The sequence below is a fragment of the Sitodiplosis mosellana genome, unplaced genomic scaffold (assembly GCF_009176505.1).
Source record: "Sitodiplosis mosellana isolate CC-2019 unplaced genomic scaffold, AAFC_SMos_1.0 Smas_scaffold_3, whole genome shotgun sequence".
In the NCBI taxonomy this organism is placed as follows: domain Eukaryota; kingdom Metazoa; phylum Arthropoda; class Insecta; order Diptera; family Cecidomyiidae; genus Sitodiplosis; species Sitodiplosis mosellana.
Window position 1 is genome coordinate 9248536 of NW_022595246.1, and position 11711 is coordinate 9260246.

General features: G+C 37.3%; 4 protein-coding genes across 5 annotated transcripts; 1 reads left to right on the forward strand and 3 right to left on the reverse strand.

The window, feature by feature from the left end:
- Nucleotides 1-246: 246 nt before the first annotated feature.
- Nucleotides 247-4934, reverse strand: LOC129566270 (splicing factor 1). Its single transcript, XM_055442056.1, has 9 exons — nt 4745-4934; nt 4115-4623; nt 3827-3979; nt 2802-2874; nt 2040-2192; nt 1263-1919; nt 918-1119; nt 688-822; nt 247-575 (listed from the first exon to the last, which is right to left on the reverse strand). Exons 1-9 carry the CDS (start codon nt 4825-4827, stop codon nt 462-464), a joined length of 2079 nt encoding a protein of 692 aa, XP_055298031.1. The 5' UTR covers nt 4828-4934; the 3' UTR covers nt 247-461.
- A 67-nt stretch (nt 4935-5001) lies between these two features.
- LOC129566269 (nucleolar protein 14 homolog) lies at nt 5002-8307 on the forward strand. The gene is made up of 3 exons (XM_055442054.1): nt 5002-6397; nt 6478-8017; nt 8134-8307. The coding sequence occupies exons 1-3, from the start codon at nt 5434-5436 to the stop codon at nt 8231-8233; spliced, it is 2604 nt and encodes an 867-aa protein (XP_055298029.1). The 5' UTR covers nt 5002-5433; the 3' UTR covers nt 8234-8307.
- On the reverse strand, nt 8296-9747 carry LOC129566273 (peroxiredoxin-2). Of its 2 annotated transcripts, none has more exons than XM_055442060.1 (5): nt 9424-9747; nt 9313-9352; nt 9062-9203; nt 8734-8975; nt 8296-8485 (listed from the first exon to the last, which is right to left on the reverse strand). In XM_055442060.1, the coding sequence occupies exons 1-5, from the start codon at nt 9469-9471 to the stop codon at nt 8391-8393; spliced, it is 567 nt and encodes a 188-aa protein (XP_055298035.1). In that variant the 5' UTR covers nt 9472-9747; the 3' UTR covers nt 8296-8390. The 2 variants fall into 2 exon arrangements, with proteins under 2 accessions (XP_055298035.1, XP_055298034.1); XM_055442059.1 differs by having other exon boundaries at nt 8605-8975; nt 9424-9689.
- Nucleotides 9748-10139: 392 nt separating this feature from the next.
- LOC129566272 (glucose-induced degradation protein 8 homolog) lies at nt 10140-11706 on the reverse strand. The gene is made up of 3 exons (XM_055442058.1): nt 11309-11706; nt 10996-11218; nt 10140-10807 (listed from the first exon to the last, which is right to left on the reverse strand). The coding sequence occupies exons 1-3, from the start codon at nt 11445-11447 to the stop codon at nt 10447-10449; spliced, it is 723 nt and encodes a 240-aa protein (XP_055298033.1). The 5' UTR covers nt 11448-11706; the 3' UTR covers nt 10140-10446.
- Nucleotides 11707-11711: the final 5 nt, after the last annotated feature.

The window sequence follows — 11711 nt, forward strand, 5'->3', positions numbered from 1 at the left end:
ATTGGTAACAACAAATAAGCTCACAAACTCAATGTTTAGACAAGTGTCGATCGTCTTTAAGTTTCATTCAATTTTAATACGGTTTCAAATTTACGTCATTAGTTCGGCACGTTGTATTGATTTGAAACCAAATCTTGAACATTCTAAACAAAAGCAACATTTTGTCATTTCAATACGATTTACTTGTGATTACTTCAACATATATCGCCAAACTATCTGCCGAATATAAAACAAAACCACACACAATTTGTTCATGTTCATTCACTTTATTCCGATCGTTTGATAAATACAATGCTAATTATATGCAGACAACTGATTCCAATGACAATTCAATCGATTTTTAAAATGAGATTAGTTAGGTGGTTGAAAAGAACTTCTTTCCATTTTGGAAACGAACAATTTTCTTATCTAATTGGTAGATAATTTTAATCGAAAAACATTCAAATCATTATTTTAGTCGTTTAACTTCCAGGCGGTGGCGGTGGTGGAGGTGGAACAGCTGGTAATGGTGGCACGAAATTACCATTACTCCATGGATACTGTTGTGCCGGTGGAGGCAACGGTGCACTCCAATTCTGCGTAAGAAAAAACGGATGAGTTAGGATATTCGATAAAGTCGGCAAAGGTTTTCTTTCAGTTAAAGAATGATCGTAGCCATAAAGCTACAATCTCAAATGGGATACTTACAGAAGTTCCAGGCGGCGGTGGTGGAACAAAAGGTGGTGGACAAGAAGTAGAACTTGGCACCGGTGGTAGATCAGTGCCTGGAATCTGCGGCTGATTATTCCACATTGGTGGTCGCATCGATGGTGGAGGCATTGCCTATGGAATAAAGTCATTTGGAATTCATTAGCAATTTGATACATTTTTCTGTTCGTATTGAAGTCTGTGAATGAAAATGAAATTAAATCGCTTACAAATGATCCTCCTGGTGGCAATGGTGGAACTGGCATCGCCGGCTGTCCATTCCAATTTGGAGGCTGTGGCATACGTGGAGGCGGTTGCTGGACTGGTGAAGCTGAATTGGATGCTGGTGCTGAGGATGGAACTTGCTGAATTGCTTTTAAAGGACCTTGATTACGCTCGAATATCGAAAATTGGTTACGATTTGACGAACCGCTGCAATAAAGAATCATTTTTTCATTAATTTTGTTTGAGATAATTTTTTTTTTTTAATTTTGGGATATTTTCTTCACAATTATCTCATCATATTTCTTATATTCTTCATATATTTCTTTATCTATTTTATTCCCATCTCTTACCTGCTTTGTGATGGTGTATCGTTTGTTTTGGTTGCTGGCGGTCCTTCGCCGAGTTCAGCCATCAAACTGAGATACTCCTCATCGATTTTGGCTTGGGAATTGGCATTCACAACCGGTGGCCCTCCTTGGCCGGGCCGTTTTGCTTTACAATCCTTTGAAATATGGCCGGCACCGCCGCAAGATGAACACATAATGTTGTTGGTAACATTAGGCTTGTCTGTACAATGCCAACTCTTATGTTCGTTTGAGCCACAGTTTGTGCATCTCGGTACATCAGTTTCACGCAGTGTCCCGTTCAACTGAGCTAATTCACGTAACTGCATACGTCTTAAATCATTGTGACCCTCTGGTACTTCGATTCCTTGTTTAATGACTTCGTTGATTTTCTCCACCGCTTTTTTGACACAATCCGCATTGGCCGCTGTAATAAATGCATGCAACGGTTCGTCTTCACCCGGCAATGGTTGGCCATCTTTTCTGCCGACTTTTCCCTCTTTCACCGATCCCTTTCCACGAATGATGATCTTGGCTCCCGTTTCCTTTTCCATCGCCTTCAAAGTGTTGCCACGCGGTCCGATCAGCAAACCAACAAAATTGATGTCTGGATGCTCCTCTTGAGGAATTAATACTTTATCGCTGACGCGCACAATGGGGGCTCTATGTGACAAAAAAAAAATCGAGTTTTAAAATAAATTCCAGCGCTAAATTTCAATTTGAATCATGCTAAATTTTCACAATACAACAAAATAAAATATTTAACGAAAACAATTTGCCTACTTGTAATCCGACGGTGGTTTAAAATCCGGATTCATGCATTGCATTCGAAGAATCAATTGGTGACGTTGCTCCTCCAAACGTTTGCGTGTACGAAACTCACGTGTATTCATTCGCTTACCATCAGAACTGTAAATAGGCTCCGGGGACGGTGATCTGAAAAGAAAGACAAGAACAAAACACGTGCTATGTGATAAAACCGCCTATCGTCTATTGAATCGTTATGCGCGTTGTAACTACGTCTAATTTATTCTTTAGTTTGTTTTTTTTAATGGTAAAAAAAATTGAAAACGCTGTGAAAAAACGGGTTGGTTTTTGATTAGTATTGAAAGTTGAATTGAATTTGAAGTCATTCGATCAGGTCTGAGTTGGGTGCAGCCTAAAGAGAAAAATGTTGACGTGACGTCTTGGTTTGCATGTATCTAAGCCATGGAGCATCGTTTGACTCTCTGTACACGGCTGACTGATGCGTGCCGATCTACCTGACTTTTATAATGAAATATAGAGATTAGTTTGTGTTTTTCTTTCTTTTTTTTTCCTTCTTCTGTTCACTGTCATTAACATATTTTCACAACTGGCTCTCGGTGTTTGCGTCATTGTCATTGTTCCGTCTCCAAATTCATTCTCTCTAAATCAAATTCTAATTTATTCAAATTGATTAATCGACATTTTGACTAGGCGATTTTATCACAGTAATTTTGTGTGTTCAATGTTCCTTCCAAATAGAAGGAAAAGTATGTGTGTGTGTGTGTATGTGTGTCAAACCTTTCTTCGACTGAAGCAATTCCTAAGTCTCCGGTACGTAGTTTGCGGCTGATTTCTTCGATTTGAAGTTGAACTGAAATGAAGCGGGTTAAGAAAAAAGAAAAAGAACGAGGCAAGCCTCGACATTAGACATACTATCACGATGCACAATTTCGGAAATCATTTTCCGGCAAAAAAAAAACGTTTTAAATAAATAGATAAAATGACATTCATGTTTTTTTTTTCAGAAGAAAAAAAATGTAAACGAGAAAAAAAGAACACAATCAATTCATATGAGAAATAGAGAGAGAAAGCAATAAGGGAACTGAAAAAATAAATGTTATAACGTTATTTGTTTGTTTGATTGTTTGCTTGATTCGATATTTTGAGCCTAACGATTTTCGATTCGAATTGCACTCGGACACGGTCGTACTGCAAAATATACACAACAGAAAATTTGATTAATTTTTAGCCGCTTGTTTTTACACGGAAAATCCAGCCATGATTTTCGATGATACCCTCAAATACTTACGATACTCGTGTTTTATTTATTGGCTTAATTTTGAAACAAACATTTTATGGAATTTTGCAATTTCGTTTTTGTTTTGATCGCAAAAAGTAATATAAGTGATTGATACATTTTGTACAAAAATATTTTCGATTTTTTTTTCACACAAAAATATTGTAGCAAGATGAGTAAAAAGAATTATTTGAAATTTAGTTGAAGAATTTGAAATGATAAAATGCACGAACTAAAAAAATAAAGAAATAATGTTAAAATTCATCCTGAAATGTCAAAAATGTTGACCAGTTTTTTTTTTTTAGAAATAACGTTTGGTTTAGTGGGGAGGCATTAAAATCAAGCAAAATTGAATCGATTATGGCCCTGAAAATTTCATCAGATAAATTCGCTGAACCCAGTGGAATATCAAAATATTATATAATCAAAGGACATGATTAGAGATATTTATAATTAGAATTTGTATGTTATAAAATAAGTTTCGTTTAAAAATCTACTAAGAAAATAGCATGAATATTATAATTACCTAGATAGGCTTCCTGTTGGTGCGAGTCAAGCGATGACGGCAAAACAGTCGGCATACCCGGAATAAATGTCTTATCATTCTCGCTGCCACCCCAACGTGAACGCTTTTTACGCTGTCTGGCTGTTTCGGCTTCTCCGCCAAGCACAAAATTCACTGGAAATACAAGTTTACATCAATATTTAAGCATTCAATCAAAATTGCAATATTGTAAATTCAACATTTTGGTTGCGAAAAAATTGTTTGTTTGCAATGAAACAATTTTTTTTTTGCATTTTGACTTCAACTTACTGCTATTCGACGATCCTTCATTGTTTAATGAAGCTCCGTTGCTGGTTGAATCGTTGCTATTTGAACAGCTGAATGCATCGACGAAATTCTTTGACGCAGCAATACGTTTACTCGCTTCAACTGCCTCCAAATAAGCTTGACTCATTTCTCTTGGCGGCGGTTGCGGTGTCTCTATCACCGGTGGAACTATGGCCATTGGGAACGAATTAAATGTTGGGAACGATGATAAAACGTTGTTCAATGCATGGTCTTGTAATTGAAACGATTGCGTCTGTTGTGATATCGAACTAAATGCTCCCGATTGTTTAAATTCCAACGCAATTTCCCGTAATCGTTCCTTTTCCAATTCTTTTTCTCGCATTTCTCTTGCCTCTCGTTCTCTTTCGCGTTCATATCTCTCTTCGCGACGATGTCTTCTGCGTTCACCGCTTGGACTTCTGCTATAACTTCTACTACGGCTCCTACGATGTTTTCGTTCCCTGCTTCGGCTACGCTTACTCTTTTTCGACCTATTAAATACATTTTTAAAAAAAATTCTTTTAGCAAAATGTTTCCAATTAAATTCAATATGGCTGCCACGCTACAGTATACATATAGCGAGAGAAAAAAAAAGAGAAATGAAAATTTTACTTTTTCTTTTCGCGACGTTCCCTGTCTTTGGATTTTGATCGTGAACGCGAACGATTCTTATCCTTGTCCTTATGTTTACTCATATTTTTTTTTCAATTGCGTCTTTTGCTAAAAATCAAATTAGCACAAATTTCAACAAAAAAATGTTTTCTCGTCAATCCACACGTCACTGAACACAGATAAAGAGACTCAAGCACTGAATTGCAACATGGCATTTGTCATAGTAGTGACTGTCAGAAGCGCACACCAATACATGCACACATTTGATTCGTTTAGCCGGTGTAAATGACAATAGGACGCACGCACACACTCAAGTCACAAAACAAATGTTTACAGCAGTCGCAGTGTTGTGGCAGGGTTATCCATTGGATCGAATGGAAGTGTGTTTCATTTCCAGTGTCATTTGTGTGAATTGGCTGTCAATGTTTTGCCTCACGTGGATTTGTTTTTAAAGCATTTACACAGCACATACATCATTTGTAGTGGCTGAAACAGTTATTGAATGCTCGTAAACAGAAAATAATTGTTCAATAAAAACTAAAAATAATTCCCAAACATTCGATTTAATTAGAAACTTCTTCAATTTTCAATTGGTTTCATTTGATCAATGGAATAAATAATAAAAATCATTCGAATTGAAACTAGATTAACGTGTTTATAACCTCAAAATAGAGTGAAATCAATTCGGAATGGGCAAATTTAAATCGAAAAAAGGTGGTAAAGCGGAAGCTTTCACCAGTAAAAAGAAAGTGGAAGATGTGAAAAAGTCTTTGAATCCATTTGAGTTGCATACAAATCGTGAGAAAATTTCGGTATTGGGACGAAAATTGAAACATGACAAAGGTATGCCGGGTATCTCGCGTGCAAAGGCCACACAAAGACGAAAGGATACGCTAGGCCGAGAGTTTCTGCAGAAAAATAAAACCAATAAGTTCAAGGATAATCGTATCGGTCGCAGGGGAATGTCCGAAGAAGATGCGGCTAATGCACGTTTCATTGCTGAACGACTTGAACAGTTCAAGACGAAAAAGAAGCAATCGAAGTTTAATTTGAATGAAAATGAGGAAGTGCTCACGCACAAAGGTCAAACATTGGAGGAAGTGGAACAGTTTCATGACACAATATCCGACGATGATGATGATGATGAAATTGGCAAATTGGACGCTGAATTCACGGGCGCTGCGCATTTCGGTGGCAAAGGCGTAGGTGATACAGATGGCAAACGTAAAAATGCCATTGAAGACTTGATTGCCGATCAAAAGCGTCGTAAAGCCGAAATATCGATAGAGAAGGAAGTCGTTTCGAATCTAACACATAAATTGGATGCCAATTGGAAGGACTTAGTGCCGCTGATGAGTTTGCAAAAGGATCAAAATGCAGATGCACCAAAACCGGACGATTTTGATAAGGTATTGAAAGAAATGGTGTTCGATCGTCGCGGTACAGTTACCGATAAACTGGACACAGATGAGAAAGTACTGAAAAAAGAGAAGGCAAAATTGGAACGGCTGGAAAAAGAGCGAATCGACCGAATGCATGGATTAACGGAAGAGGAGAAACAAGCCAAACATCGTTCGGCTGACGATTTGGATGACGGATACTTTTTAGAATCCACGTTTCAAGAGCAAAAAACTTTGGCTTATAATCAAGATGGTAAAAGTGGTTTCTTTCTTTGAACACATCAATCTTGTTTCTTATTAATCGGAAATATTTTCATAAATTTTCTGCCGTAGGCAAAGCAAATCGTGATGACGACGATACCGATGAAGAGTTGGATCGATTGATAGCGTTGAGTAAAAATGCGCAAAATGGAAACGTTGAAAACGGTGACGAAGAAGACGGTAATTCTGAGGAAGGCTCTGAGGAGGATTCCGACGTGGAGGGTGAAGAAGAGGAAAGCAGTGGCGAAGGAGATGCATTCAGTGACTTGGTTTATGAGAGTGACTCCGAACCAGAATTGAATAAGTCCAAAGATGCTAGTCTTAAGAAAAGTGTCACCAAAAAGGCTGCTCCATCCGATACAAAGAAAAGTGCCAAAGTCAAAGTACTAACCGATGATGAGCGAAAAGCGATGATGGAAAAGGCGAAAAAAGAGTTGCCGTACACATTCGAATTGCCTCAAAAATACAATGACTTAGACAAACAGCTGAAAAAATACAGTGCCGACTATCAAGCCGTAATTTTAGAGCGAATGATCAAATGCAATCATCCAAAACTCGAACCGGCAAACCGTGAACGAATGGTTTCCTTATTCGCTTTCTTATTGCAATACATCAACGATTTGGCATCTGACAGTGATCCAGTTCATTGTTTCACTGTTTTAGATCGAATATTACCATTTTTGTACGATATAAGCCACATAGTGCCGGCCGAAACAACAAAATGCTTCTTGGAAGTGATTAAGGAAAAACAATCCGAATTCAGAAACTCAAAAGAATTCCCCAAACTAGACACGTTGGTGTTTTTGAAAATTGTCTCCAGTTTGTATTCGGTATCCGATTTTCGGCATGGAATTGCATCGCCTTGTGTGATTTTTATAAGTCAAATTCTAACCCGTTCTCGTGTGTCCAATCGCTCAGACATCAGTTCGGGGTTGTTTTTAGTAACGGTTTTATTAGAATACACACAATTGTCCAAACGATACCTTCCGGCGGCGCTCAATTTTTTGGCAGGTGTTTTGTATTTAGGCATTAGAAAACGAAGCGTCCATCAAATGAAAGTTGTGCCGCCATTTAAGTCGGTCGGCGAATTGAGTTCACTTTTAGTACTGAAAAAACAAACCGCTTTCGATGAAGAGAGTCGTCTTATGGCCATAGATTTAACCAAAGTGGAAATAGATAATTCATTCAAAGTGCGGGCATTTAACACGGCTGTTCTGCTAACGAAACAGATCCTTTCGAATTTGGACAATTGTGGCTTGCAATTTTTAGCCGAACCATTCTCCAAATATTTGGATAAAATCGATTTGAAACACTATCCAGAGAAATGCAAAGAGAATGTTTCAGCCTTGCTAAAGGTTATTGATAGAATAAATAGCGAACCATTGACCTATCTAGTACCCGAACTGAAACGGCCCAAAACACTTCGACAACTCGAACCGAAATATGAACGTGTCTACGATGATCGGAGAGATCGTAGCAAGAATGCTGGCAATGCAGCCGTTCGCAAGGGACTGCAACGGAAAATTAAGAAGGAAACTAAGGGCGCTGTGCGTGAAATTCGACGTGATAACGCATTCTTGGCTAAGGTTCAACTTAAGAGAAGACTACAAAGGTATGTCGCAATGATTTCAAGAGTATTGAGCTCTGAATGTTCAATTTTATGTCCAATTTTTTTTATTATCTCCGAATTAAATTCTAATCAACATTTTCCTTTTCTTTTTCTTATAGTGATGTTGAACGCAGAGATAAAGTCAAACGTATCTTCTCCGAAGCGTCAATTCAACAAGGTGAACTCAATGCAATCGATCGAAAGAAAAAGCACTTGTAAAGCAAAGGATTCAATGTTATTTGACATTTTAATGATAATAATAATAAAAGAAAGAACAAAACTTGTTTCTAACATTTTCTATGGTTTTATTGGTTCAAATCGAGGCATCATCGTGGCTTTCCTTTGGGATGGTATCAAAAATGTACACTTTCATAAATTAAGAATGTTGTTTGCTGAAATACTCTTGCGACTCCTTTACACTTGGTTTGATTGTAGCTGGATTCTTGTCACGGCTCCAGTTGGCTGGGCAAACTATAGGAAAGAAAAAATGGACACACAAAATTATGGTTAAATAAAATTGGTAAAATAGAAGTTGAAAACATTTTCGTGGATATGCTGATTCATCTTAGAAAATGATTTGAAAAATGCACCTTCGCCATGCTTTTCAAAATGCTGAATAGCTTCAATCAATCTCAATGTTTCATCAACTGAACGTCCGACTGGCAGATCATTGACTGTCTTCTGACGGATCACACCGTTTGGATCGATAATATACAGACCACGCAAAGCGATTCCTTCTTCTTTGATCAAAACATCATAGTCGATGGAGATTTTCTTTGTGATATCGGCCAACAGTGGGTATTGTAAATCACCTAAGCCGCCGGCCTTTCTCGGTGTATTGATCCATGCCAAATGGCTGAAATGTGAATCTACTGAAACACCAACAACGTTTGTGTTCAATGCTTCGAATTCTTTGATACGGTCACTGAATGCGATAATCTCCGTCGGGCACACGAACGTACTGCAAAGAAACACAAATTAAAACACATTAATTCATCGCAGAAAATTTCAAATGAATGAAGTCATAGAGAAGAAAAAGATACAAACAAATCAAGTGGATAGAAAAAGAGGACCAAGTATTTGCCTTTATAATCAGACAATTGAATGGTCTTAAAGTCTTTTTGTACGACAGCTGTCCCCTTGAAATCCGGTGCCGGTTTCTGAACGTCAGCAGTGCATAGCCGAACGCCTGATTTATTCGAAAATAGAACATTTTACATTTGAAAATAACATAATTGAGAAATTTGTAACAAAAATTTGGATAAACATGAGCAGAAACATCGAAAATTGGAGCTTACCAGTGTGAAGTAATTTTGCTTGTGAGCCGACTCTTGTTACCTAAAAAAAACAGAGCAAAAGTACGGTTATCAAATGTTCTTCTTATTGATTATGTCACACGGTTCACTTGCTTGGCTCGTTAGATTTTTTAACATTGTCAATTTATTTACGAATGCCATGATTTTCGTTTCACGTTGATTTGTTCAAGTTGTAATTAGAAAAAACAAGTCCGCTACAGACCGAATGAAACAATGCCGTATGCCGTTGATATGATAATATGTGAAGTTGAAGTGAATAGTAGAACGCATAGAGCAAATGTCACTCGGAAACGTCAAAACTTCAGTAGGTTAGTTGTACACTATTCAAAATGATTGACAACCTTGAATAGCGACGAATAATACCAGTTTCGTCATGATTAGCGATAACATGCAACTTTTAACTCAAATTATGCCTCTGCATCTGTTGATGATGCATTTCTGAGTGCATTCCGATGATTTAACTCAATTTCAATTCTAGCATTTTGATAAAATAGAGAAAAAACTACTTAAAACCCCATGCAAGGTCATACGTTGATGCTTTGAATCACGGGCGGCCATTCGTTACCTTCAAATCAATGACAAGGCCAGCGACTCAAGGTGAAGGTTACTGAATTCGGAATATTAATAAACTGGAATACAACTCAATATATATATGCAATATAGAAAATATCGACGGCGTAGATACGGATGGAAATCTATAGGTGTCGTCGATACGTCTCTCTTTCAAGTATTTGCAAAATTGATAATGAAATCGACACGGTAGCTGACTATTTATTATCTGATACTTGTGAATATTAAACAGCTGTTGATCAGATTTGATTTAATTTTCAATTTATTCTCAGTTTTATTGGTTGAGTGTCATATTCTGTACCATTATGATCCATTGCAAATCGATTTGGTTAATGTTTGAAGTAGGGAAAAATTGATGACAAATATACCGAAAATATTTTATTTTTCTAACTCAAAAAATGTCCATAATTAAGAATCCATTCTCTCCGTTTTTTATGGGGTCGAAATATATCGTTCTTCATTTCGGTTTCTCGTTTGGCTTTTGGTTGGTCTTAATTTTAAAATTTGTAATCGTACGAAATAAATATAAAACTAATCCTGAACAATTCAAATATATTCGACATTCTTTTGCTCAATGGTTGCTGTGGCCAATTCAGTCATCTTCGGGTAGGTAATGTTTTTCTTATCGAGCTCATTCTGTGCCCATAAGATCAATTTTAGCAAATTGATGATTCGAGGACTGGTGTTTTCACAGTGTTGTGTCTTCAAAATAGCTGCATTTAATTCACTGGCCACCTTTTGGCGATGTGATTGCTCCAACAGATCGGCGAATGGACTGTTTTGTGGCTTTTCAAAGGCAAGCAGTGCCAATGTTCGTTCCAATTCGCTTCGTACCTCGGAATTCTTTTCACCGGCTTCAGACATTTGGGTTTGGGCAAATTGTAGCGCTTCTTCGATCTTGCCATTTCTGTGGAGTAGGAGAAATTTGTGGTTATACATTTTGACAGTTAGGGTGACAAAATGATGGAAAAAAAATTGCAATTAATTTTGCATCAGAGACGTTTAATGGTTTTTTTTTAAGGCAGCAAACACATTTCGATGAACTGCAGGAAAAAAAAAATGAAAAATTGATACATATCGAAATGAACTACCAACCTGATCAATTCAATCAAGTGCAACTGTTGCAAGTGAAAGTATAAGTAACGATCATTGTCCAGTAACCATGGATGGAGTTTGTTGACCAAATGTGTGGCTTCTTGAATGCGACCGCTTTGGACGGCTTCACGAATCAAAATTCGATTGTCAAGCGTATTCAATGGAACTGATGGCTCGACACCAGCCTCAGCTTGAAATTTTTCAGCGGCCTCTTTGAATCCCTCTATATAAAATGGAAGAACGCAAAAGTTGAGTATACTCTCTACACTCAAAATGGAATTCTGCAGCAAAAAAAATAGTGCATTTCACTTACCAGTGACCAAATAGTTCATGATCAATTTATTCATGTCCGCCTGCTTAAACTCGAAACTTTCGAGACGCGATTGCCATTCTTCTTTTGTGATCGGTTCCGCTTTGTCATTATTGTTGGAAGTTGATGCATGGTGGCTCATTTTGTTTGTATGTTTTTATCACTTCAGAATTATTTTAGTGAATTGCGAAATTTTCTCGTTCCAATTTTAACTATTGATTGCACTTCTGCAATTTTCTCGTCAATTTGTTGGGAAATTGGTGAAAAATATTCGATGGTACTTCGACGCAAATGTAAATTTTCCCTTTGTTGGCGAATTTTGTTAGATTTTCTCGCAATTGTTTTCGTATAAATTTGTAAATATTGACGTAACGATTGCCGTGAAGTTGCGCTGAAACGTTTGTGC

What these genes read in the sequence shown, in the direction of transcription:
- LOC129566270 (XM_055442056.1), bottom strand. Translation starts at nt 4,827, where the DNA reads ATGAGTAAACATAAGGACAAGGATAAGAATCGTTCGCGTTCACGATCA. An exon ending in CCAACAGGAAGCCTATCTAG is followed by an intron (nt 2,875 to 3,826) that starts GTAATTATAATA and finishes GCTTCATTTCAG; the next exon opens with TTCAACTTCAAATCGAAGAA. An exon ending in ATTGCTTCAGTCGAAGAAAG is followed by an intron (nt 2,193 to 2,801) that starts GTTTGACACACA and finishes CTTTCTTTTCAG; the next exon opens with ATCACCGTCCCCGGAGCCTA.
- LOC129566269 (XM_055442054.1), top strand. Translation starts at nt 5,434, where the DNA reads ATGGGCAAATTTAAATCGAAAAAAGGTGGTAAAGCGGAAGCTTTCACC. An exon ending in TTTGGCTTATAATCAAGATG is followed by an intron (nt 6,398 to 6,477) that starts GTAAAAGTGGTT and finishes TTTCTGCCGTAG; the next exon opens with GCAAAGCAAATCGTGATGAC. An exon ending in CTTAAGAGAAGACTACAAAG is followed by an intron (nt 8,018 to 8,133) that starts GTATGTCGCAAT and finishes TTTTTCTTATAG; the next exon opens with TGATGTTGAACGCAGAGATA.
- LOC129566273 (XM_055442059.1), bottom strand. Translation starts at nt 9,471, where the DNA reads ATGGCATTCGTAAATAAATTGACAATGTTAAAAAATCTAACGAGCCAA. An exon ending in TAAAAAATCTAACGAGCCAA is followed by an intron (nt 9,353 to 9,423) that starts GCAAGTGAACCG and finishes TGTTTTTTTTAG; the next exon opens with GTAACAAGAGTCGGCTCACA. An exon ending in AGCAAAATTACTTCACACTG is followed by an intron (nt 9,204 to 9,312) that starts GTAAGCTCCAAT and finishes CGAATAAATCAG; the next exon opens with GCGTTCGGCTATGCACTGCT.
- LOC129566272 (XM_055442058.1), bottom strand. Translation starts at nt 11,447, where the DNA reads ATGAGCCACCATGCATCAACTTCCAACAATAATGACAAAGCGGAACCG. An exon ending in CATGAACTATTTGGTCACTG is followed by an intron (nt 11,219 to 11,308) that starts GTAAGTGAAATG and finishes CATTTTATATAG; the next exon opens with AGGGATTCAAAGAGGCCGCT. An exon ending in CACTTGATTGAATTGATCAG is followed by an intron (nt 10,808 to 10,995) that starts GTTGGTAGTTCA and finishes CCTACTCCACAG; the next exon opens with AAATGGCAAGATCGAAGAAG.